Source organism: Macaca mulatta, chromosome 17 (genome assembly GCF_049350105.2).
Source record: "Macaca mulatta isolate MMU2019108-1 chromosome 17, T2T-MMU8v2.0, whole genome shotgun sequence".
NCBI classification, from domain to species: domain Eukaryota; kingdom Metazoa; phylum Chordata; class Mammalia; order Primates; family Cercopithecidae; genus Macaca; species Macaca mulatta.
Window position 1 is genome coordinate 27,637,039 of NC_133422.1, and position 22,230 is coordinate 27,659,268.

Below are 22,230 nucleotides of genomic sequence, written 5' to 3' on the forward strand. Positions count from 1 at the left end.
TCAACACAAAAGACTTCTGTGACCAAATGGGTGGGTTTTTTTCCCCACACACTAAGCAGCAGATACCAGCTGGGCATCCTCCAATTCAGTTCTGATACTGTCTACTTCGAGATAGTGTCAGATCCCACTGGTTGGGGGCTCAGTGCCCAAGACTGCCCCTCACACCCCCAGACACCAGCCTAGGCTTCCAAAACTTCTGACCTACCAGCTTCAAATTGAGGTTCTCACACCACACTCTTTAGGTTCAGTTAATTTGCTGGAGCAGCTCACAAAAAAAACTCAAGGATACTGGGCACAGTGGCTCAAGCCTGTAATTCCAGCACTTTGGGAGGTCGAAGCGGGCAGCTCACTTGAGGCCAGGAGTTCAAGAACAGCCTGGCCAACATGGCAAAACCCCATCTCTACTAAAAATACAAAAATTATCTGAGTGTGGTGGCACATGCCTGTAGTCCCAGCTACTCCAGAGGCTGAGGCATGAGAATCACCTGAACCCAGGAGGCGGAGGTTGCCGTGAGCTGAGATTGTGCCACTGTACGCCTGCCTGGGCCACAGAGCAAGACTGTCTCAAAAAAACAGAAAAAAGCACATGCGTGTTTATGTGCACTACAGCACAATTCACAATATCAAAGACATGGAATTAACCTAAATGCCCATCAATGTTAGACTGGATAAAGAAAATGTGGTACATATATACCCTAGAATACTATGCAGCCACAAAAAAGAACAAGATCATGTCCTGGCAAGGACATGGTTGGAACTGGAGGCCATTATCCTTAGCAAAATAGAAATAGAAATAGAAATAGAAAATCAAATACTGCATGCTCTGCCTTAAGCAGCAGCCAAATGATGAGAACATGTGGACACATAGAGGGAAACACACTGAGGCTTATTGGAGAGTGGAGGGTGGGATGAGGGAAAAGATCAGAAAAATATCTAATGGGTACTAGGCTTAATACCTGGGTGATGAGATAATCTGTACAACAAACCCCCATGACACACATTTACGTATGTAACAAACCTAAACATGTATCCCTGAACTTAAAATAAAAATTTTAAAAATTAAAAAAAAAAAACACCAACAAAACAAACAAAAAAACAAAAAGGAAAAACCCAAGGAAACACACTTACTGGTTTATTACAAAGAATATTACAAAGGATACAGATGAGGAGATGCGTAGGGTGAGGTATGGGAGCAGGGGTGCAGAGCTTTCATGCCCTCTGGGAGCCCCACCCTCCAGGAACCTCCATGTATTCAGCTATCCAGAAGCTCTCCTAACCCAGTTCCTTTGGGTTTTTATGATGTCAGCATTCCTCCCCTACACTATAGGGCAAAAGCCCTCTCTGGGGAGGCTCTTAAAGACACACAATTTACAACGATGGGGAAAAATTAGAGTCCTGCCTTGGAACAGGTTAAAGGAGGGCAAGAGAAGACCGGAGGCCTGCCTCTGAGGCCTACCACACCCAACATTGTAACAAAACAACAGTTGTTATGTATTTTCAGTTCTGCATACTATTAAGTTAAAGACTTAAGTAAATTGAGTAAATAGTAGTTTTTGCTTTTTAAAAAAAATTTCACAGATCAATAGAGTTAACTCCTGAGTTATATGTATACAACCCCAAAGTTGTTTGCTGTCACTGGAGCTGTGCCTACCCCCGCCTGGCATATTCTTGAGACATTGGAGCTAGGAAGTTGGAAATTGATAGAAAATTTTGTCACTTGTAACAGAGTTAAGGCAGTATGGATATGGTGGACCCTATCACCTGGAATACGTTCCTGAAAGCAACACAGGTCATCAATGCCAAATATTTTTAGGACCCCAATTCTGTACTAAGTGCTAGTGATGTGATAGGAAGCTAGACACAATTGAACTAGCTATCTCTATATTAGTGACTTATCCTAAAACAGCGTTTCTATTGTAATTGGTTTCCTGTTTCTCTTAGAATATTTGAACGTTTTACCATGGTCTTTCAGATTCTGCATGATCATACAGCTTCGTACTTTTTAACCTCTTTAGCAACCTCTCCACTATCCCACCTGGGTACTTTAGTTCTGGTGGCCTCTTCCATTTTCTGAAAGAACGTCGGTTTCTTAGCATATGATCTTTCATCTTTTGGAAGATCTCTGCCCCTTCTCCTTTCAAAGCACAGCCTCCTTCTCACATTTCAAGACTCAGCATCCATGTTACCTTCCCAGATCAGCCTTCCTTCAACCCACCCCATCCACCTGGATCTCCCTGTTTATTCTTCGTGAGAGAACCCTGTTCTTTCATAGGATTGTTTTGAATTTGTCATCACATACTTATTTCCTTGTTTGTGTGCCTCTTCTCGCCAGACCCTAAGCACCATGTAAGTAGGAAGGAAGTATTATTTCAGAGACCCAAGTCTGAAATGGTTTATCTCTTTATACTTTATGGCTAAGGTATACATGTACACGTATTCTGTTTGACTAATATTTGAGGGAAAAAACATGGGGGAAAGGCATAGATAACATATTTTTTAGAGGATTTAGGGTATATATAACTGAGAAGCTTCCCTTTTTTTTTTTTTTTTTCTTTTTTTTGGTGTGGGGGAGAGGGAATCCCGCTCTGTCACCCACACTGGAATAGTACAGTGGCACGATCTCGGCCCACTGCAACCTCTACCTCCTGGGTTCAAGCAATTCTCCTGCCTCAGCCTCCTGAGTAGCTAGGATTACAGGCGCGTGACACCATGCCCGGCTAATTTTTGTATTTTTAGTGGAGATGGGGTTTTGCCATGTTGGCCAGGCTGGTCTCAAACTCCCAATCTCAGGTGATCCACCCGCCTCGGCCCCCCAAGGTGCTAGGATTACAGGTGTGAGCCACCATGCCTGGCCTCATTTTAAATCTTATTCTCACTTTGAGGTGGAGTTAACCTCAGGTAACTTTGAAGACGTCAACCTTCTCACTTTATTCATTTATTCAACAAATGTTTATTGAGCCCTTATTGTGTGCCAGGCAGTTTTAAACATTGGGGATACTATTGAATAAGACAGACAAATACCAAGTTTTCCTGCATCATGCTTGCTAGTAGAGAGATAGTTAATAAATAAGAAAATAAATGAATTTATAACATAACCTCAAGTGGTGATCAATACTATGATGGAAATAGAGCAGAGGTTGGAGTAGCAAATAAGCGGGAGTTATGGCTGTCTCAGGCAAGATGTTTAGACAAGGCTTTGCTTAGGAGGTGCTATTTGAGGAGATATGTGAATAATGGAGTGGGGTGAGTCATAGGAAGCACTGGTCAGAGTATTTTGGGCAGAGGAAACAGCAAGTACAAAAACCCAGAGACAGGAAGAATTATGCCACAGTCATGGAATAGAGAGATGACCAGGATGGCTGGAGTAAGAAGAGTGTTAGAGCAAGAGGTCTGAGAGATATCAGGGGCCCAGAACTCATGTAGTGTTTTGTAAACCAAGATAAGGCATTTGAATTTATTCTGTGTGTGATAGGAAGCTCTTGGAGGGTTTTGAGTGTGGAGGTGGGATAACGTTAGCTCTATGAGGAGATCTAGGAGATAGCAAGAGTAGAAGTATGGAAACCAGTTTGTAGGATGCTTTTGCAGTGGAACAGACAAGAGATAAGAATTGATTTGACTCTAGCAATGGTATAGGCAATGAAAAGAAGTTAGACTTGGAATATATTTTGAATTTAGAGCCAATATGACTTGCCTGGTGTCTTGGATAAGAGTATGAGAGAAAGAATAATAATGATGACTCCTTTTCTTTTTTGCTTTGGGCAGCTGGATGTAAGGGGTGATTTAATGATATGGTAAACACTAGGGAGAAGCAGGCCTTTTTTGGGGGTGTTAGAGGATGATTAAAGTTTATTTTATACATAGACATCAAGTGAAGATGTTGAGTAAAGTGAAGTAGGGCAGATGCTTCTGAAATACTCCTTCAAGGCTATTTAGTATCTGACAAATGGAGCATTGTTACCTTTATGGCTGTAATTCCTAGCATAGGGTCTAGTAGAGAACAGACATACAACATATACTGGGTGGATGGATGGATAACTGGGCATACTGTCATACATTTGAGGAAATAGAATGTTCTTTGTATAATGACACTCACAGGTGTAAAGAAGAATCACAACCATAATAATATCAAATATTATATATTGCTCTGTGTCAAGCACTGTTCCCAATTCTTAACATTATTAATGTACTTCTCATATACTATGATTTAAGTTACTATTCTTATCATTAGTATCTCTGCTCTACAGTGAGAAACTTATCGAGGGCCATGTCGCTACAGGTGGCCAGGATTTGAACCCATGTACTGTGGCTCCAGAGTTTGTGCTCCTACCTACTGCACTATACTTTTCCCATGATCATGACATTCATCATCATAAACCAATATCTATATATCTGTGTGACCATTTGGTTTGGGGTGATGGAGTGATAAAAATAATATTTGAATGAAATATGAAGACTATTGGTGAAAAATGCCACCTTAATCCTTGGAAGAGAAATTTACCTTTAGTATAATCCTATTGGGTGAATCTGAAGCACAAATTAGGTTTTATCTCATATCTGAAAAGTATCTAAAATACCTAATTAGTGTACTTAAGTCCTGTTAATTGCACATCTTTGCAAGGTCGTAAGAGTCTCCTAAAATTTCATTGTTTGAGAGAAAAATTGGTAGTAGGCTACTCTTGAATATATGTGGGTTTATACTCATACCATTTTAGTTAAATAAAGATATTCAGTTCATCCATGGCTAGGAAGTATAAAATATTTAGTATAACAATATGTGTATTAGCCGGAATGAATTTCTTAAGGGTTAATTGTTAGCATTACTTTGCTCAGATGAAAGCCATTATTTATACTGCCGTGCCCCTAGTGAATACAGGAAAAGATGGCATGTCAACAAAAATTATATGATGGGAGTTGTAGAGTCTACTTTTCCAAAGTATACGTGCCACCTTCTCTTTTTTCTCCCTGATAAAATACAGCTCCTGTAGGACACCTTCTCTTCTGATGCCTCCATAGGAGACAACTCATGCTCACCATCTCCACTTTGAGAATTATTTCTGTAGTGACTCACTATTACAGATAATAATCCATCTCCTGTTGGTCTGCTGGAACTGAAAAACGACTGAAAATTGTTAACTTTTGCAGTGATATGTGTAATGACTATATGATTATCTTGCCTCTTTTTATTCACAACTTATCAAGTACCTACTTGACATATAGAAAGGAAAACAGTAAATTTAAGAAAAGACAGTTTTTTTCTCCTGAAAGTTTAGAGTTGAAAGCGCATCTTTAACACATTCATACATACATCCAAGAGATTCAAATAAAATAATCAAGCCAAATCACTGAAAGCTGAGAAAAGAGTTGAATGTTCAAGTGGCTACTGCGTAGTCACTTCATGTGATGTACCATGTAATCCTGCAAAATGAGTACTGTATTGCTGCTTTTCAAGTGATGAAATTGAGGTTCAGAGAGCAAAACGTTTCATTACTAGTAAACTTCAAACTAGTAAACAAGAATTTGAGCTTATATATCTCTAATTCCAGAACCTATGCTTTTATTGCTAATGGCTTTTTAAAAAACTTGTTCTTCATTCTTTTTTTTTTTTTGTTGAGTGAATTAAGAGCAGGATAAATAAGAAAAATAGTATTTAGGAATGTATTGCTTAGGTATGAGTAACTTCCTATTTGAAAGAACTGTTGAGTAATCGCTGTTTTTTTTCTTTCTTTTTAAATTTCTCCTCCCTGCATAGTTTCTGCATCTCCCAGATCACCTTTTTGTTTGTTTTGTTTTGGCACATTTATATCAGGGACTTTCTGGAAATATTTGATTGCCACTCATATGTAAGAGTAAATCACTAAAAATTAATTAGAAGCTCTGAGCACCTGGGTGAGGTTTGTGAAATTCATTGTATAGTTATTTGATAGAGCAATTTCTTAAGAAACCCCCATTGCATATCTTTAGGTCTTTTATCCTGTTACTCAGTACCTTACTGCCCAAAGTACCTGGTATCACCACTGCCACATCCTTTTGGTGGGGTAAAAGTTTATCTGGTTTGCCTGTTGACTTTCCTTACTGCTGAGTTCCAATTCAGTTTTTTCTCATCTACTGAGTAGGTTACCATTTGTGTATCTATCTTCCAAGCTTTCAAAATTTTGTATCTCCAGCCTGGACAACATAGGGAGACCCTGTCTCTACAAAAAATTTTTTAGAAAATTAGCTGGGTACCATGGCACGTTCCTATAGTCCCAGCTACTCAGGAAGCTGCAGTGGGCCATGATTGTGTCACTATGCTCCAGCCTGGGTGACAGAGCAAGACCCTGTCTCTTAAAAAAAATAAAAAATGTTGTATCTGAAAGGTTTATGTCTTTTAAAATAAGTCAGTTTATTGGCATTTTAGTGGAGTTTTATGAGAGAAAGTTAATGTATACATTCAATTTGCCATCTTTAACCAATGTTGTTTATCTTCTGAAGATTCCATTTAATTTAGTTTGTTGTAGTTTTAGTCATCCAGAAGTTTCCAATTTATATGAATTCAGATCTGTTCATATCCTTTGCCCACTTTTGAATGGAGTTATTTGTTTTTTTCTTGTAAATTTAAGTTCCTTGTAGACTCTGGGTATTAGACCTTTGTCAGATAGATAAGACCGCAAAAATTTTCTCCCATTCTATAGGTTGACTCTGCGCTCTGATGATAGTTTTTTTTTTTTTTTTTTTTTTTTTTTTTTGCTGTGCGGAAGCTCTTGAATTTAATTAGATCCCATTTGTCAATTTCTGCTTTTGTTGTGATTGCTTTTGGCATTTTCATCATGAAATCTTTGCCCATGCCTGTGTCCTGAATGGGTATCGCCTAGATTTTCTTCTAGGATTTTTAGAGTTTTCGGTTTTACATTTAAATCTTTAATCCATCTTGAGTTAATTTTTGTATAAGGTTTAAGGAAGGGGTCTAGTTTCAATTTTCTGCATATGACTAGCCAATTCTCCCAGGACCATTTATTTAATAGGGAATCCTTTCCCCATTGCTTGTTTTTGTCAGGCTTGTCAAAGATCAGATGTGTGGTCTTATTTCTAGGTGTGTGGTCTTATTTCTGAGTCCTCTACTCTGTTTAATTGGTCTGTGTGTCTGTTCTTGTACTAATACCATGCTGTTTTGGTTACTGTAGCCTTGTAGGATAGTTTGAAGTCAGGTAGTGTGATGTCTCCAGCTTTGTTCTTTTTGCTTAGGATTGTCTTGGATATTTGGGCTCTTTTTTGGTTCCATATGAATTTTATGAATTTTGGTTCCATATGAATTAGTTTTTTCTAATTCTGTGAAGAAAGCCCATGGCAGTTTAGTGGGAATAGCATTGAATCTATAAATAACTTTGGGCTGTATGGTCAGTTTCACAATATTGATTCTTTCTATCCATAAGCATGGAATGTTTGTCCATTTGTTTGTGTCCTCTTTGATTTCTTTGAGCAGTGGTTTGTAGTTGTTGAAGAGGCCCTTCACTTCCCTTGTTAGCTGTATTCCTAGGTATTTTATTCATTTTGTAGCAATTGTGAATTGAAGTTCATTCATGATTTGACTCTTTGCTTGCTTATTGTTGGTGTATAGGAATGCTAGCGATTATTGCACATTGATTTTGTATCCTGAGACTTTGCTGAAGTTGCTTATCAGCTTAAGAAGGTTCTGGGCTGAGATGATAATTTGACCTCCTCTCTTCCTATTTGAATATCTTTATTTCTTTCTCTTGCCTGATTACCCTGGCCAGATCTTCCAATACTATGTTGAGTAGGATTGGTGAGAGAGAGCATCCTCATCTTGTGCTGGTTTTCAAGGGGAATGCTTCCACCTTTTCCCCATTCAGTATTATGTTAGCTATGGATTTGTCATAGATGGCTCTTTGAGGTATATTCCTTGAATACCTAGTTTGTTCAGAGTTTTTAACATTATGTTGAATTTTATCAAAGGCCTCTTCTGCAACCACAGATAATCATGTGGTTTTTGTCTTTAATTCTGTTTATGTGATAAATCACATTTATTGGTTTGCATATGTTGAACCAGCCTTGCACTCTGAGGATGAAGCCAGCTTGATCATGGTAGATAAGCTTTTTGGTGTGTGCTGGATTTGGTTTGCCAGTATTTTATTGTGGATTTTTGCATTGGTGTTCATCACAGATATTGGCCTGAAGTTTTCTATTTTTGTTATATCTCCTACTTGGTTTTGGTATCAGAGTGATGCTGGCCTCATAAAATAAGTTAGGGAGGAGTCCCTTCCTTTCAATTTTTAGAATAGTTTCAGTAGAAATTTGTACCTCTGATAGAATTCAGCTGTGAATGTATCTGATCCTGCGATTTTTTTTTTTGGTTGGTAGGCTATTTATTACTGCCTCAATTTCAGAACACGCTGTTGGTCTACTTAGGTAATTGATTTCTTCCTGGTTTAGTCTTGGGAGGGTGTATGTGTCCAGAAATGTATTCCTTTCTTCTAGATTTTTTAGTTTATGTGCATAGAGGTGTTTATAGTATTTTCTGATGGTGGTTTGTATTTCTGTGGGGTAAGGGTGGTATCTCCCTTGTCATTTCTGATTGCATTTATTCCATTCTTTTCTCTTTCCTTCTATATTAGTCTAGCTAGTGGTGTATTTTATTAATTTTTTCAAAAAATAAGCCCCTGGATTCTTTGATTTTTTTAAGGGTTTTTTGTGTCTCTATCTCCTTCGGTTCTGCTCTGATCTCGGTTATTTTTTGTCTTCTGCTAGCTTTGGGGATTGTTTGCTCTTTGAACTGGTTTTAGTATCAATATTGTACTCGCTTCATAAAATGAGATGAAGAATGTTTCTACTTTTTCCATTCTAGGAAGAATCTGAATAAAAGTGGAATTATCTGTCCCTTGAATGTTTGGTAGAATTTACTAGTAAAACCAATTGAGCTTGATGTTTTATTTATGGGAAGATTTTAAATTATTGATTCAAATTATTTAATAGTTGGCAGGACTATGTAAGTTATTTTTTATTGAGGTTTGGTAATTTGTATTTTTGTAGTAATTTTCCTCTTGGTCTACGTTTTCCAATTTATTGATATAAAATTATTCATAATTCCCTATTTTTAATCTTTGTGATTCTGTCCCATTTTTCATACCTAATACTGCCTATCTATCTCTTTTCTTGATCTTGATCAATCTGACTGGAGATTTGTTTATTAGTTATTTCAAAGAACCAGTTTTTAGCTTCGTTGACCAAACTGTGTTTTATCTTTGTTTTCAGTTCATTAAGTTCTGCTCATGTCTTCATTTCTTTCTTTTTACTTTCTTTGTTTTTTTTTCTGTCTTTCCCCGTAACTTTTAACTTATTTTCTAATATAAGCATTGAAGGTTATACATTTTTCTACTTTTTTGTGTGTGTAAAGTACAAAAATTGTCAATTGGGAATTTCGAAGTGGAGAAAAATATTTCATTCTGACTTTTAAATTGCCACTCTCAATTGTGCCTAAAATTCATAGTGCTTACCATGTCAAACAATATGATTTTGATATGTACCTGGGAAAATTATGCTTACTAATGTGGTTTTAATCTCATCATGTTTCTTATAGGATTCACCTTTATTTGATCTTATTAAACAATCAAAGGACCGAGAAGGACCAACTGATCACTTTGAATCTGCTTGTCCTCTTAATCTTCCTCTCCAGAATAATCACACTGCAGCAGATATGTAAGCAAAATATATGTTATGTTGACCATTCAAACTACAAACAGATTTTAAGCATAAGTGCGATGTAAGGTTCTATAAACCGTAGGAAATAGAATTTTGAATAATACATTGTTTCTGTTTTTAAGAAGTTAGTAATAAAAGATACATGACCCAAATAAAGTCATATAAAAGAGTACAGAGTGCTACTGAATCACCTAGGATTTGCATAATGAGAGCAGTTTTCATGGCAGAGTTGGCAGTTTAGGTGGAATAGGATTTCAACATGGAAACTGGAGAGGATAGAGGAGACAGAGGAGTGTGTTCCAAGAGTCAGAATGATATGAACTCAAAAGTATCAAAGGAAGCAGAAAACATTTTTCAGAGCGTGCAGGTCAGACCATTTGGAGTGAAGCATAGGATAAGTGTAGGGAGAAGTATAGGATGTGGACTAATACACAGTTGATTACTGTGTGCTGATGACGATGATGGGAAAAGAAAATGTAAACCCAGAAGTATCTGAAACAGGTCTCAATCAATGTAGAAGTTTATTTTGCCAAGATTAAGGACATGCCCAGGAGAGAGATCTGTGCCTTTCTCCAATGATGATTTTGAGGGCTCCAATATTTAAATGGGAAAGTTAGTCTGGAGGAGAAAGAAAAAAGGGTATGGTAATCCACATGTTGCAAGAGAAAAAAAGCTGGTAGAGAAATAGTCAATTATCTATCCATCTCATGCTGAGTGAATTGACATTTTACATAAGATAAGGTGAACTTAGAGTCGCTATCTGTAGAGGTATTTAACCTTTTATCTGTATTTATTTGTGTGGGAACAAAAGGAAAGGCAGTCTCTTGCGTGACTCAGCTTTCAGCTTAATTTTTTCCTTTTGGCATAGTGAATTGGGGTCCCAAGTGTTTATTTTCCTTTCACAAAAGCAATCACTAACTGTGTGCTGGGCAGTGTCCTAAGTACTTAAGATTTATTTTTTAATTTAATCTTCATAACAATCCGTAAGGTAGTAGATACTGCTGTCAGCCTGTTATCTAAAATGTAAAATAGGAATTAGAGAAATAAGATAACTTGCCTAAGGTCAACAGAATTCAAACCCAAGCTATCTAATCCCAAAGCCCAGGCTCTTAATCACTGTAGCTACATTGCCTTTCACAGAAATGTGCCTAATATTTTGTTTCTGTTTAATTGTGTGTAGGAACTGACATTACAGTATTCTGTATTAGTGCAGGGGCCATTTTCCAGAGACGTCATTTTCATGCTAACTTGTACCCAAAGTGTTTCTGGCATATGGAGACCCTGCCTTCATGCATACATTTGTTTCCTAAGTAATGCTTTATATAAAGAAGTTAAGCCTTTTTTTTTTTTTTTTTTTTTTTAATTCAAGAAGCAGTCATCTGTTAACTGCCAGGAAGTGGTGTAGGCACTGGGAATACAGAAGTAAGATGGCCTGGGTCCTTCCCCTCATAGAGCTTACATTCTGGAGGAGAAACACAGGCAGTGAACAAGTAAACCAAGATGTAAGATGATTTTAGAGTATAGTAAGTGCTATAAAAGAGATAAACAGAGTGTTGTGAAAGAGAGAAATGGAGAGGGTGATAGAATGTTTAGTGGCACTTTCCTTTCTCTGAAAAAGTGATATTTTGACCTGACACCTGAAGGGCAATCTGATGCTGGCCAGACAAAAATCTTTATGATGTGCATTCCAGGCAGCAAGTGCTGTGGCTGTAGGGCAGATCAAACTTAGTTGGATTTAGGAACAGAAAGAAAGAAATCCTAGTGTGGCTGGGGTATTGGAAGAGGAGAATGGTGCAAGATGAGACTGAAGAGCCAAGCTGGGGTAGATCTTGTAGGTCCCCACAGGCCATAGTAAGGAGTTTGGATTCTATAAGGGCAGTGGGAAGCCATTTAAGCAGAAATGCAGCTTGCTATAATTTGTATTTTTAAAGGTCCACTCTCTGGCTGCTATCTGAAGTACAGGTGGGTTTGGAGGAAAGAAAGGGACAGGGCAAGGCAGAAAGCGAGGAGACCAGTTTGGAGACTATTTCTGTAGTTCAGATGAGGGATGTAAGTGACTTGGTCTAAGGTATGGTGTTAGAAATAGAAATGGAGAGATCTGGGGTATATTTAGAGATAAATTAATAGGTTTTACATTGGTTTTACATTGGATTTCAGGAATTTGTAAAATGGAGAAATTAAAAATAACTCCTAGATTTTTGACTTAAGACACTAGATGTAATGTGGAGCTATTCTTTGAGATGGGAAAATAAATCTAGAGCTCTGCTTTGTTCTTATTAAGTCTGAGATTCAAGTAGTTACATCTGGTAGGTAATTGGATATTTACACCTAGAACTTCAGAGACTAACTTTGCCCAAGTTAAGCCAGTTTACGATACTGTCAGTAAACTGAATGAAAATCCAAAGTGGAAAATAGACCAGACACTGGTCCTTCTAAAATCATTGTGATAATGAGTTGCTTTTCTTAGTGTACTAGTTAATATACTACATGTTGTAGAAACATCCATAGTAAGGTATAAATTCTACTTCCTGTTCCTTTGTTCTTAAAATTTATGTCTTTAAAAATAAGTTTGTTTGCCAACTACCAAAAGAAAATCAGAAAGTAGATCTAGATTATTCTGTTAAATAGGGGGCAGCACAGAATGATAATATTTGCTAATATCCTTGCCTTGAGTTATGCCTGACATATTTAGTATACAGGTGTAAATCTGTCTGAATAATGTTATTTGAAGTATTAATTCATAGAATTCTGTACTGTGTGATTTAGGTGTGTGTAAATCTGTGTGTGTAACTGAAATCTTAGATATGAACCATATCTAAGTTATCACCGTATTTAGTTACAACTAAAAAAATTTTGGGGAGAATCACAAAAACAAGGTAACACTAATATCAATACTTTTTTTTTTTTAGCTGGAATCATCTTATGGTCTCAATCCCACTATAATTATTAAAATTGTACATTATACATATATAGCTATTTTTTCTAATAAGGCAGCAATCCCCAGGAAAAGCCATTTATTAAAATAGAGTTAGATATGATGATGACAAGCAGTTTTCCTATTAATATATCTTTCCCAGCTTACATTTAAGTAGTCTGCTCAGTGAATTTGATATACAATACCAATTAAATAGACAAGATGTATCTGGGTATACAACCTTAAAGTGTGTGTATAGTCTGTGATTCTTAGCCAACTTCAAATGAAGACTTTTCCTTTAAATATATCTAGGTATCTTTCTCCTGTAAGATCTCCAAAGAAAAAAGGTTCAACTACACGTGTAAATTCTACTGCAAATGCAGAGACACAAGCAACCTCAGCCTTCCAGACCCAGAAGCCATTGAAATCTACCTCTCTTTCACTGTTTTATAAAAAAGGTTAGTAGATGATTCTTTTCAAGAGCATGGACTCTGAAACCAGGCTGACTGGGTTCAAATCATGTTTCTTCTATTTTCTAGGTACATTACTGGGCAAGTCACTTAATATCTCTGTGGCTCAGTTTCCTCATTTATAAAATGGAAATGATAATGTTGTGAGATCTTTCCTGACTATTCACAGAGTCGTTTTTCTGGCCGGAAACCTCTGTGGCCGGTGGCGCCTTTGACCGAGTTTTGCTCAGGCCCACTGGGCTCATTTCACCCCCTTGGCCTGACAGGCTGCACTTGGCTCACACTACCGGCTTGGGTCCCATGCCAGCCAGGAGCAAGTCAAACGTGGAACAGAGAGGGGTGTGTGAGCAAGCATGAGGTCTGGCCATTGCACACAGTCAGAAATACTGGCTCCTGCAGCGGGGCAGGCAGGTGCTGGCTCTCTGTGAGGCTGCAGCTGGACCAGACACACCACAAGCAATTTCCACAGCTGGCATCAGGGAACAATAAAGTGGCCCCCAGAAGCTTGGAGATGCCAGAAACCACAGGGCCCCAAAGAGGGAGTCACAGCCCTGGCTCAGGGAGCTCCCAATTCTGGGCTGCGCGAAGGGCCGCAGCTCTTCTCTTTATCCGCAACATGGTGAGCAAGGGGCACGTTTCAGCCCTGTTTGTGGTACTGTCCTTTTTGCCTCATCATTTGGTGGGTCCTGAGTTCTTGTCCTGCAACCAGGAAGAATGAGGTACACAGACAAGTGGAGGGTGAGCAAGATGAAGGGGAGATTTATTGAGCAATAGAACAGCTTAAAGAAGACCCACAGTGGGCAGCTCCTCTCTGTAACCACAATGTCGGGATGAGTGTTCAGCTCCTAGCAGAGAAGGTAGCTCCTCTCTGCAGGCAGGTCATCCCAACAAGTGTTCAGTTCTCAGCAGAAAGGGTAGCTCCTCTCTGCAGCTGCTGGTCCTGACAAGTGTTCAGCTATCAGTAGAGAGGGTAGCTCCTCTCTGCAGCTAGTTGTCCCATCGTCTCATCCTCTGCTCTGCTCTGGCTGAGCCTCGGGCTTCTATGGGCCTCAGTGGGGAGAAAGTACGTATCAACTGGTCCATGGGCAGCCACTAGTGGGCCCAGAAAAGGTACCACAAGTCCTCACTCCGGTCTGTGGGACTGGCAGCGCCCACTCCTAGCCTTCAGGCACTCCCTGGCCTGAAGGTGGGGCCTCAACAGGAGGCCCATCTGCCTCCTGCTGCCATCCATGCGCCAAGGGGCACGTGCAGGCCAGTGCCAAGCTGCCCTCAGCCCCCGCTTTGGCTTCCCCCATGCTTGTCAGCGCTCAAAGTCTGGAGAGGGCTGAGGCGGCAGGGGCTGGTGTGTCAGCGCTGCCTTGAGCGTGCGCACACCTGGCTGGGCTGTGACAGCACCCAGGCTCAGCCCTGACTTTGCTCCGAGATTGGAGTGGGCGCTGGCAGCAGGGAGAAACCAGGCAGTGGGAGCAGGCACTTCTGAGCCTGTGAGGGCGGTGGCGGTGAGGGGGGTGCCTTCCCAGGCCCCCAAGAGTACAGAGATGCCTGGGTCCACAGCCATGGTTTGGGTGGCTGCAGCTGCACTGGGGAGGGTGGGATCCCACCTGCTCCCCAGCCCTGAGAGCACAGGGATGCCTGGGTCTGCAGCGGTGGCTTGGGCAGCTGCAGAAGCACTGGGGAGCTCCTGTCCCTACTCGGAAGGGGCGGGGTTCCTACTTGTCCCCAGCTCCCCCGGGCTTCCTGGAGCATGCCGCCCCATCCATGCCTCCCTGCTGCAGCCGGTGTGATGTACATACAAAAGTAGTGTGTTGTTGCCTACTGCAGACACATTTAGTGGATATTTTCAGGACCTTTAAGAAGGCCAGTAACCAGGTCATGTAGCATTCTCTGAGTGTGTATATATATTGTGGGGTGGGGAGGTTGATTTGAGTGTCTGTGCACGCGCATATACTTCCTAGTGTACACCCACTTGGAGCTCTTTGAAAGACAGTAAAAGGTCATGTTCCTCCATGATAATCTTTTTCCTGATTTTATTCAAGTAAGAATTATGCTGAGCTTTACAGGCATATTGTCAGATATTATCCTTAGGTTAGAGCAGTGGATTTCAAAGTGTCATTCCCAACCAGCAGAATCCACATCACCTGGAAATTGTAGAAATGAGAATTCTGGGGCTCCAACCTAGACCCGCTCAATCAGAAACTCTTAAGATAGGGCCCCCAAAACCTTGTTTTAACAATCCTCCAGCTAAGTCTGATGTATGCTAAAGTTTAAGACCACTGAGATAAATTGTTAGCTTTAAAAATTTAAAATTAGCTTTTACAAGTCATTGAAAGAGACATATAAAGGGTCTTTATATGATATTTAAAGTAGATGAAGGAAAATTCAATTTTGTGGATTCCTTTTTGCCAAATTTGCATTTTCAGTAGTTTTTATAGACTAAATAAATTACATATTGCAGTCATTTTACACTTAGGTAATCTACAAGTTTACCACTTTTCAACACAGTATGCTCCATTGGTATTTTATAGAGAAATGTGTGGTTTAATTTTTTTAGGACTGGAAAAATTCATAGACACTGGCAATTATATAATTTTTAAAAAGATTGTTCCTCTTTAATATTGATAGTGGGAATGACCAATGGTGAGTGATTATTAATGGAACTGAAACAAACCCTACTGGGTTGGCCTAATTTTACAGTGTCTTATGACCTTTCCTCCACTACTTCCCACCTCTGCCCCAATTTCATGCCATAATAGTTAATTCAGCATGTATCATTCTGCCTTATATGTACCTAGAACTGTGCTAACACAAGGAATCAATTATTTTTAAGGAAAATAGTAGTAGAAAAATCTTAAAACATCACCACTAAAGAACTTATTCATGTAACCAAACACCACCTGTTCCCCCAAACACCTATTTTTTTTAAAAAACTCATGCCTACATAGTGAAGCCTCCATAAAAACTCAAAAGGACCTGGTTCTGGGAGCTTCTGGGTATCTGCCCAGCTGGAGGTTCCTGGAGAAAAGCATGCCTGGGGAGGGCAAGGAAATTCCATGCCCCTTCTCTTCATTTGTATCCCTTGTAATATCCTTCATAATAAACCAGTAAACGTGTTTCTCTGGGGGGGGGGGGGGAAGTGGCAGAAATGAGGTTTCTGTTAAAATGCTACTTAACAGCATTATAATCAGAGCAATTTCATGATTTGAAAAAAATCTACTTGTAATTCAAAATGAACAGTAAAAATGACTAATTCTTCTTATCCCCACAGTGTATCGGCTAGCCTATCTCCGGCTAAATACACTATGTGAACGCCTTCTATCTGAGCACCCAGAACTAGAACACATCATCTGGACCCTTTTCCAGCATACGCTGCAGAATGAGTATGAACTCATGAGAGACAGGCATTTGGACCAAGTAAGAAAATCAAGCACTTCACCTTCTCTCCTCCCTACTTACTTGTTAACTGATTTCTTTCTTTTTTCTTTTTTTTTTTTGAGATGGAGTCTCACTCTGTTGCCCAGGCTGGAGTGCAGTGGTGCAATCTCGGCTCACTGCAACCTCTGCCTCCCAGGTTCAAGTGATTCTCCTGCCTCAGCCTCCCAAGTAGCTAGGATTACAGGCATGTACCACCACGCCTGGTTAATTTTTGTATTTTAGTAGAGACAGGTTTTCACCATGTTGGCCAGGCTGGTCTCGAACTTCTGACCTCAGGTGATCCATCTGCCTACGGCCTCCCACAGTGTTGGGATTACAGGCTTGAGCCACCGCACCCAGCCTTGTTAAGTGATTTCTAAAGAAAATATTAGATTCAAATGAGAAACTAGATCAATTTATTAGACTTAATATATGTTCATTTTTTGGCTACCATTTACATTTTTGTTGTAATTCTTACAAATTAAAGCTTTAACACTCAAGAGTATATTTTAGTAACTACTTATTTAATGAGACAAAAGATCTTACCTGTAAAAAAATAGGTGAAGAATCTTCTTATAGGCTTTTTCTGTGTAGTAGTGAGCTGGATATCATTTTAGTGTGAAAAAAGCATGAGACTTAAGAATCAGTTGATTTAAAACAATACCTATTGAATGAATGAATGAAATCAATTAGTTTACAGTGAGAGAATTATCTTTCATATCCTCCTTTTTCTCTATAAAATAGGTTAATAAGAACAATATACTTTTGGCTGGGTGCGGTGGCTCACATCTGTAATCCTAGGACTTTGGGAGGCTGAGGTGGGCAGATCGCTTGAGCTCGGGAGTTTGAGACCAGCCTGGGCAACCTGGCAAAACCCCATCTCTACAAAAAATTTAAAAATTAGCCAGGTGTGGTGACTTGCACCTGTGGTCCTAGCTACTTGGGAGGCTGAACTGGGAGTATTTCTTGAGCCCAGGAGGTGGAGGTTGCAAGTGAGCTGAGATCACACCACTGTACTCCGGCCTGGGTAACAGAGCAAGACCCTGTCTCAGAAAATTTTTTTTTCTAATTAAAAAAAAAATATATATACATATATATAGTTAATAGCTTTAGTGACATAATTCACACACCATAAAAACCACCCATTTAAAATGCACAATTCGGTGGTTTTTAGTGTATTCACAGAGTTGTACAAACATCACCACAATCAATTTTAGAATTTGTATCACACCAGAAAGAAACTCCATACCCTCAAGCAGTCACCCGCTATTCCCCTACCCCCTAAGCCCAAGACAATATTAATCTGTTTTCTATGGACTTTCCTCTTCTAGACATTTCATACACATGGAATTATGTAATACGTGGTCTTTTGTGTTTGGCTTCTTTCATTTAGCATGTTTTCAAGGTTCATCTGTATTGTAGCTTGTATCAGTACTTCATTCCTTTTCATTGCCAGATAATATTCCATTGTATGAGTATATACCACATTATGCTTATCATTCATGAAGTGATAAACATTTGGGCTGTTTCCACTTTTTGGCCATTATGAATAATGTTACTGTGAACATTTATGTACATGTTTTCATTTCTCCTGGGTACATACCTAGGAGTAGAGTTGCTAGGTCATATGATGATTCTATGTTAACTTTTTGAGGAATGCCCAGATCATTTTCCAAAGTGGCTATACCATTTTACATGCCTACCAATAATGTATGAGGTTCCAATTTCTCTATATCCTCACCAACTTTTTAAATCTTTTTTTTTAATCATAGCCATCCTAGTGGGTATAAAGTGGCATCTCAGTGTGCTTTTGATTTGCATTTCTCTGATGGCTAGTGATCGTGAGCACCTTTTCATGTGTTTACTGGCCATGTGTATATCTTCTTTAAAGAAATGTCTATTCAGACCCTTTGCCCATTTTTTTTTTTTTAATTTTTATTTTTTATTTCTGACACGGAGTCTTGCTCTGTCGCCCAGGCTAGGGTGCAGTGGCATGATCTCAGCTTACAGCAACCTCTGCCTCCCGGGTTCAAGCGATTCTCCTGCCTCAGCCTCCTGAGTAGCTGGGATTACAGGTGTGTGCCACGACGCTGGCTAATTTCTGTATTTTTAGTAGAGATAGGGTTTCATTATGTTGGTCAGGCTGGTCTCGAACTCCTGACTTTGTGATCCACTCGCCTCGGACTTCCAAAGTGCTGGGATTACGGGCGTGAGCCACCATGCCCAGCCCATTTTGTTTTGAGACATGGTCTTATTCTGTCACCCAGGTTGGAGTGCAGTGACATGATCATAGCTCACTACGGCCTCGAATCCCTGGGCTTAAGTGTTCCTCCCACTTCTGCCTCCCGAGTAGCTGGGACCATAGGCACACACCACCACGCCCAGCTAATTTTTGTATTTTTTGTAGAGATAGGGTTTTGCCGTGTTGCTCAGGCTGGTCTCGAACTCCTGAGCTCAAGTGAGTCACCCACCTGGGCCTCCCAAAGTGCTGGGATTACAGACATGAGCCACCACACCCAGACTGCCCATTATTTAATAGGGTTATTTGTCTTGTTATTATTGAACTGTAAGGGGTCTTTATGTAGTCTATATACAAGTCCCTTATCACATACATAATTTGAAAATATTTTCTTCCTTTCTGTGAGTTGTTTCACTTTCTTGGTAGTGTCCTTTGAAACACAAGTTTTTTATTTTGATGATGTCTAATTTATGTAGTTGTTTTCTTGTTACTGATGCTTTAGTGTCATATCTAAGAAACCAGTGCCAAATCTGAAGTTGTTAAGATTTATCCCTGTTTTCCTCCAAAAGGTTTATAGTTTTAGTTCTTACATTTAGGTTTTGCTCCATTTTGAGCTAATTTTTTAATATAGTTGAGGTAGGAGTCCAGCTTCATTCTTTTGTATGTGGATAACTAGTTGTTCCAGCACCATTTTTTGAAAAGATTTTTTCTCTCCTCATTGACAGTTGTCAAAAAATCAGTTGACTGTAAATATGTAAATATTTATTTCTGGACTCTCAATTCTGTTTCATTGATCTACATAAGGTATTCTTATGCCAGTACTACACTGTCTACACTTGGCTGTAGGATGCCAAGCAAAAGATGATTATTTGGCACTCTTGGCAATAGTAGGTAAGAGCAAGAATGTTGCAGAAGTAATGAGTACTTAAATTAGGCTGTAAAGTTCATACAAATAATGTCTGATGTTTTAAAGTCACAGGGAATCATTTTCAGAACTTAGTTTTGCATTTAAAATATCTTTTATTGAAATGTAATACACATACGTAAAAACCTGTGTATCAAAAGGATACATTCTAACAAAAATTCATCAACTGAACTTAGTTATATAACCAGCATCCAGATCTGGAAACAAAACATTGTCAGCAATACATAAGACTCTCTTACATGCCCTTCCAGTCACCATGGCCTCCTCACCACCACCACCAAGTGTGTTCAATATTATTTTATCTGATAGTTTGAAACGTTTTCACATCTGGCTTTTTAAAGTGCTAGTTATACAAAATTAATTGATTCTAGTTTCAGCTTTTCTGGGAAACATTTAAGGGACAAGAGCCAAAGTTAGGGTAATTTACAAGCCAGGTGATCAGTCCTGAATAATTGAGCCTTGTGATTTGCATTTTGTTCTTTAAACACACTTTGGGTTAAACATTTCATGTAGAATTTCAAACTGAGCTCAGTGTGGAAAGAAATAACTCTATAGGAAATTAAACTTTTCTTTTTTGAGGCTAAAAGAAAGAAAATGGTATTTTTTAAGAATAAAACCATGTAATAAAATTCTGACTACTTTTACATCATATTTATTTACTAGATTATGATGTGTTCCATGTATGGCATATGCAAAGTGAAGAATATAGACCTTAAATTCAAAATCATCGTAACAGCATACAAGGATCTTCCTCATGCTGTTCAGGAGGTAGGTAATTTTCCATAGTAAGTTTTTTTGATAAATCCGTATCCATAACATAGGTAATTTTATTCATTAATGAGATCATATATTCTGACCTTATTTTGTAAATTCACAAATGAAAATTGTTATATTATTTATTTGTAACTTAAATAGAATTGGAAAGATAAGGCAAATAATGAAATTATCCATATCCATATTTTTTAATAAAGTTAACAAGTAATACTTTATCCCTGTAATAGGCAGGTATTTGTAATAAACTTGACATGAGTCATAGAACATTAGATATTCTTTGAAGTTATTTGTATTAGTTTATAGGAAAAGCCAATATAAATGCAGCCTTGCAAATAAATAATAAAAATGTTCAGTATAAACACATTTTGTGTTTCTGGTTTACCTTCCCTTTAGAGAAATAGTAGTAGTAAAATATACTTGGTATGACATATTTCATATTGTTTTGTGGAAAGTGAGTTGTGGGATATTTTTCCCATTTATTATTGGAGTTTTCAAAAGTAATACAAACCAAGTCATTTTTGTTTGTATGTTTGAAGTTATTTTCTAAATTCAATCATTTTAATTGTATATATCAGAGGCATCTGATATAACCTCTGTGTTTTTACCTAAAATTTGAGTGAAATCTATCACTAAAATATAGTGCCTTTACTAAATGTCTACTTCTTGCAATTGAGTAATGCATACTTAAACCCTTATAGATTGGGGGGAATACCAGGAGGTACAGGCCAGAGAATGTAGTCCAAATATTGATACATAATGTTATTGGCTTTCGCTCAGCTCTGGCCCTTTGATTCCCTTTGATCATGCTTTCCATTCTACTAGCCTGTCTACTCCTGTCTTCTTAGATGGCCAGCTATTCCATCTGCTGCTGCCTGGCTATTTCTCTCAATCATTCTGTGACATTTCACTTCTCGGAGAGCAGCTATAATCCAAGCCTAAGAAGTAATTTTAGATTATTTTTTTCTTTTATAATATGTGCTTCTTATCAGTCAAAAAGTATTATAAACTATTAGAAAAGAAAATCTAAAGGTAGAAATTTTAAAATTCATTTAACAAGTAAATTTTACTTTTTTTTTTTTCTACTGTTCTTTCTCAGACATTCAAACGTGTTTTGATCAAAGAAGAGGAGTATGATTCTATTATAGTATTCTATAACTCGGTCTTCATGCAGAGACTGAAAACAAATATTTTGCAGTATGCTTCCACCAGGGTAGGTCGAAAGTATCCTTTGACTGGAAAAATCTAATGTAATGGGTCCACCAAAACATTAAATAAATGGTCTACTTTTCTGTTTTTGCTCTAGCCCCCTACCTTGTCACCAATACCTCACATTCCTCGAAGTCCTTACAAGTTTCCTAGTTCGCCCTTACGGATTCCTGGAGGGAACATCTATATTTCACCCCTGAAGAGTCCATATAAAATTTCAGAAGGTCTGCCAACACCAACGAAAATGACTCCAAGATCAAGGTGTGTGTTTTCTCTTTATGGAAGTAGTAAAGAATGAGAGGGCGATTATTTTGATCCAAGAATAAAAAATATAAAGCTTTCTTCATTTCAAATAAGCTAGACTCTTGAAACTCTATTTGCTTATTTAAGTAACATAATAAGAATATGGAGAGAAAGAAAATCTATTTACTTGGATGAGTTTACACATTTACTTATCAGATTTCCTGACTGTTAGGGTATCTTCTTTTGTAAACAATTTGAGAACCAGTTTGGTTATATGTTTCAAAACACTTTCATATTTTTCTAAGTAGCCAATCTGCTAAACAAAGCAGGTTACTTTAGGTTGAGTACTTTTAGT

The 22,230-nt window shown here is 38.4% G+C and overlaps 1 protein-coding gene and 1 long non-coding RNA gene across 7 annotated transcripts in view; one reads left to right on the forward strand and one right to left on the reverse strand.

The window, feature by feature from the left end:
• The window catches only part of RB1 (RB transcriptional corepressor 1), a 175,798-nt gene that overhangs the window by 143,413 nt on the left and 10,155 nt on the right, over window positions 1–22,230 (forward strand). For all 5 annotated transcript variants that reach the window (XM_077973614.1, NM_001261047.1, XM_077973610.1 and 2 more), the window contains 6 exon segments: window positions 9,572–9,690; window positions 12,920–13,065; window positions 16,343–16,488; window positions 20,316–20,420; window positions 21,523–21,636; window positions 21,730–21,893. In XM_077973614.1, the coding sequence (XP_077829740.1) occupies window positions 9,572–9,690; window positions 12,920–13,065; window positions 16,343–16,488; window positions 20,316–20,420; window positions 21,523–21,636; window positions 21,730–21,893 (794 nt within the window).
• Window positions 1–22,230, reverse strand: part of LOC114673415 (uncharacterized) — a 29,964-nt gene that overhangs the window by 6,326 nt on the left and 1,408 nt on the right. The window contains exons 2-3 of one of the 2 annotated variants that reach the window (XR_013407983.1): window positions 17,035–17,152; window positions 13,647–13,776 (exon numbers count right to left, since the gene is read on the reverse strand). This is a non-coding gene — a long non-coding RNA (uncharacterized LOC114673415). Of the gene's footprint in view, window positions 1–13,646; window positions 13,777–17,034; window positions 17,165–22,230 lie in introns of those variants that run through there. The other variant, XR_013407984.1, reaches the window with a different exon arrangement.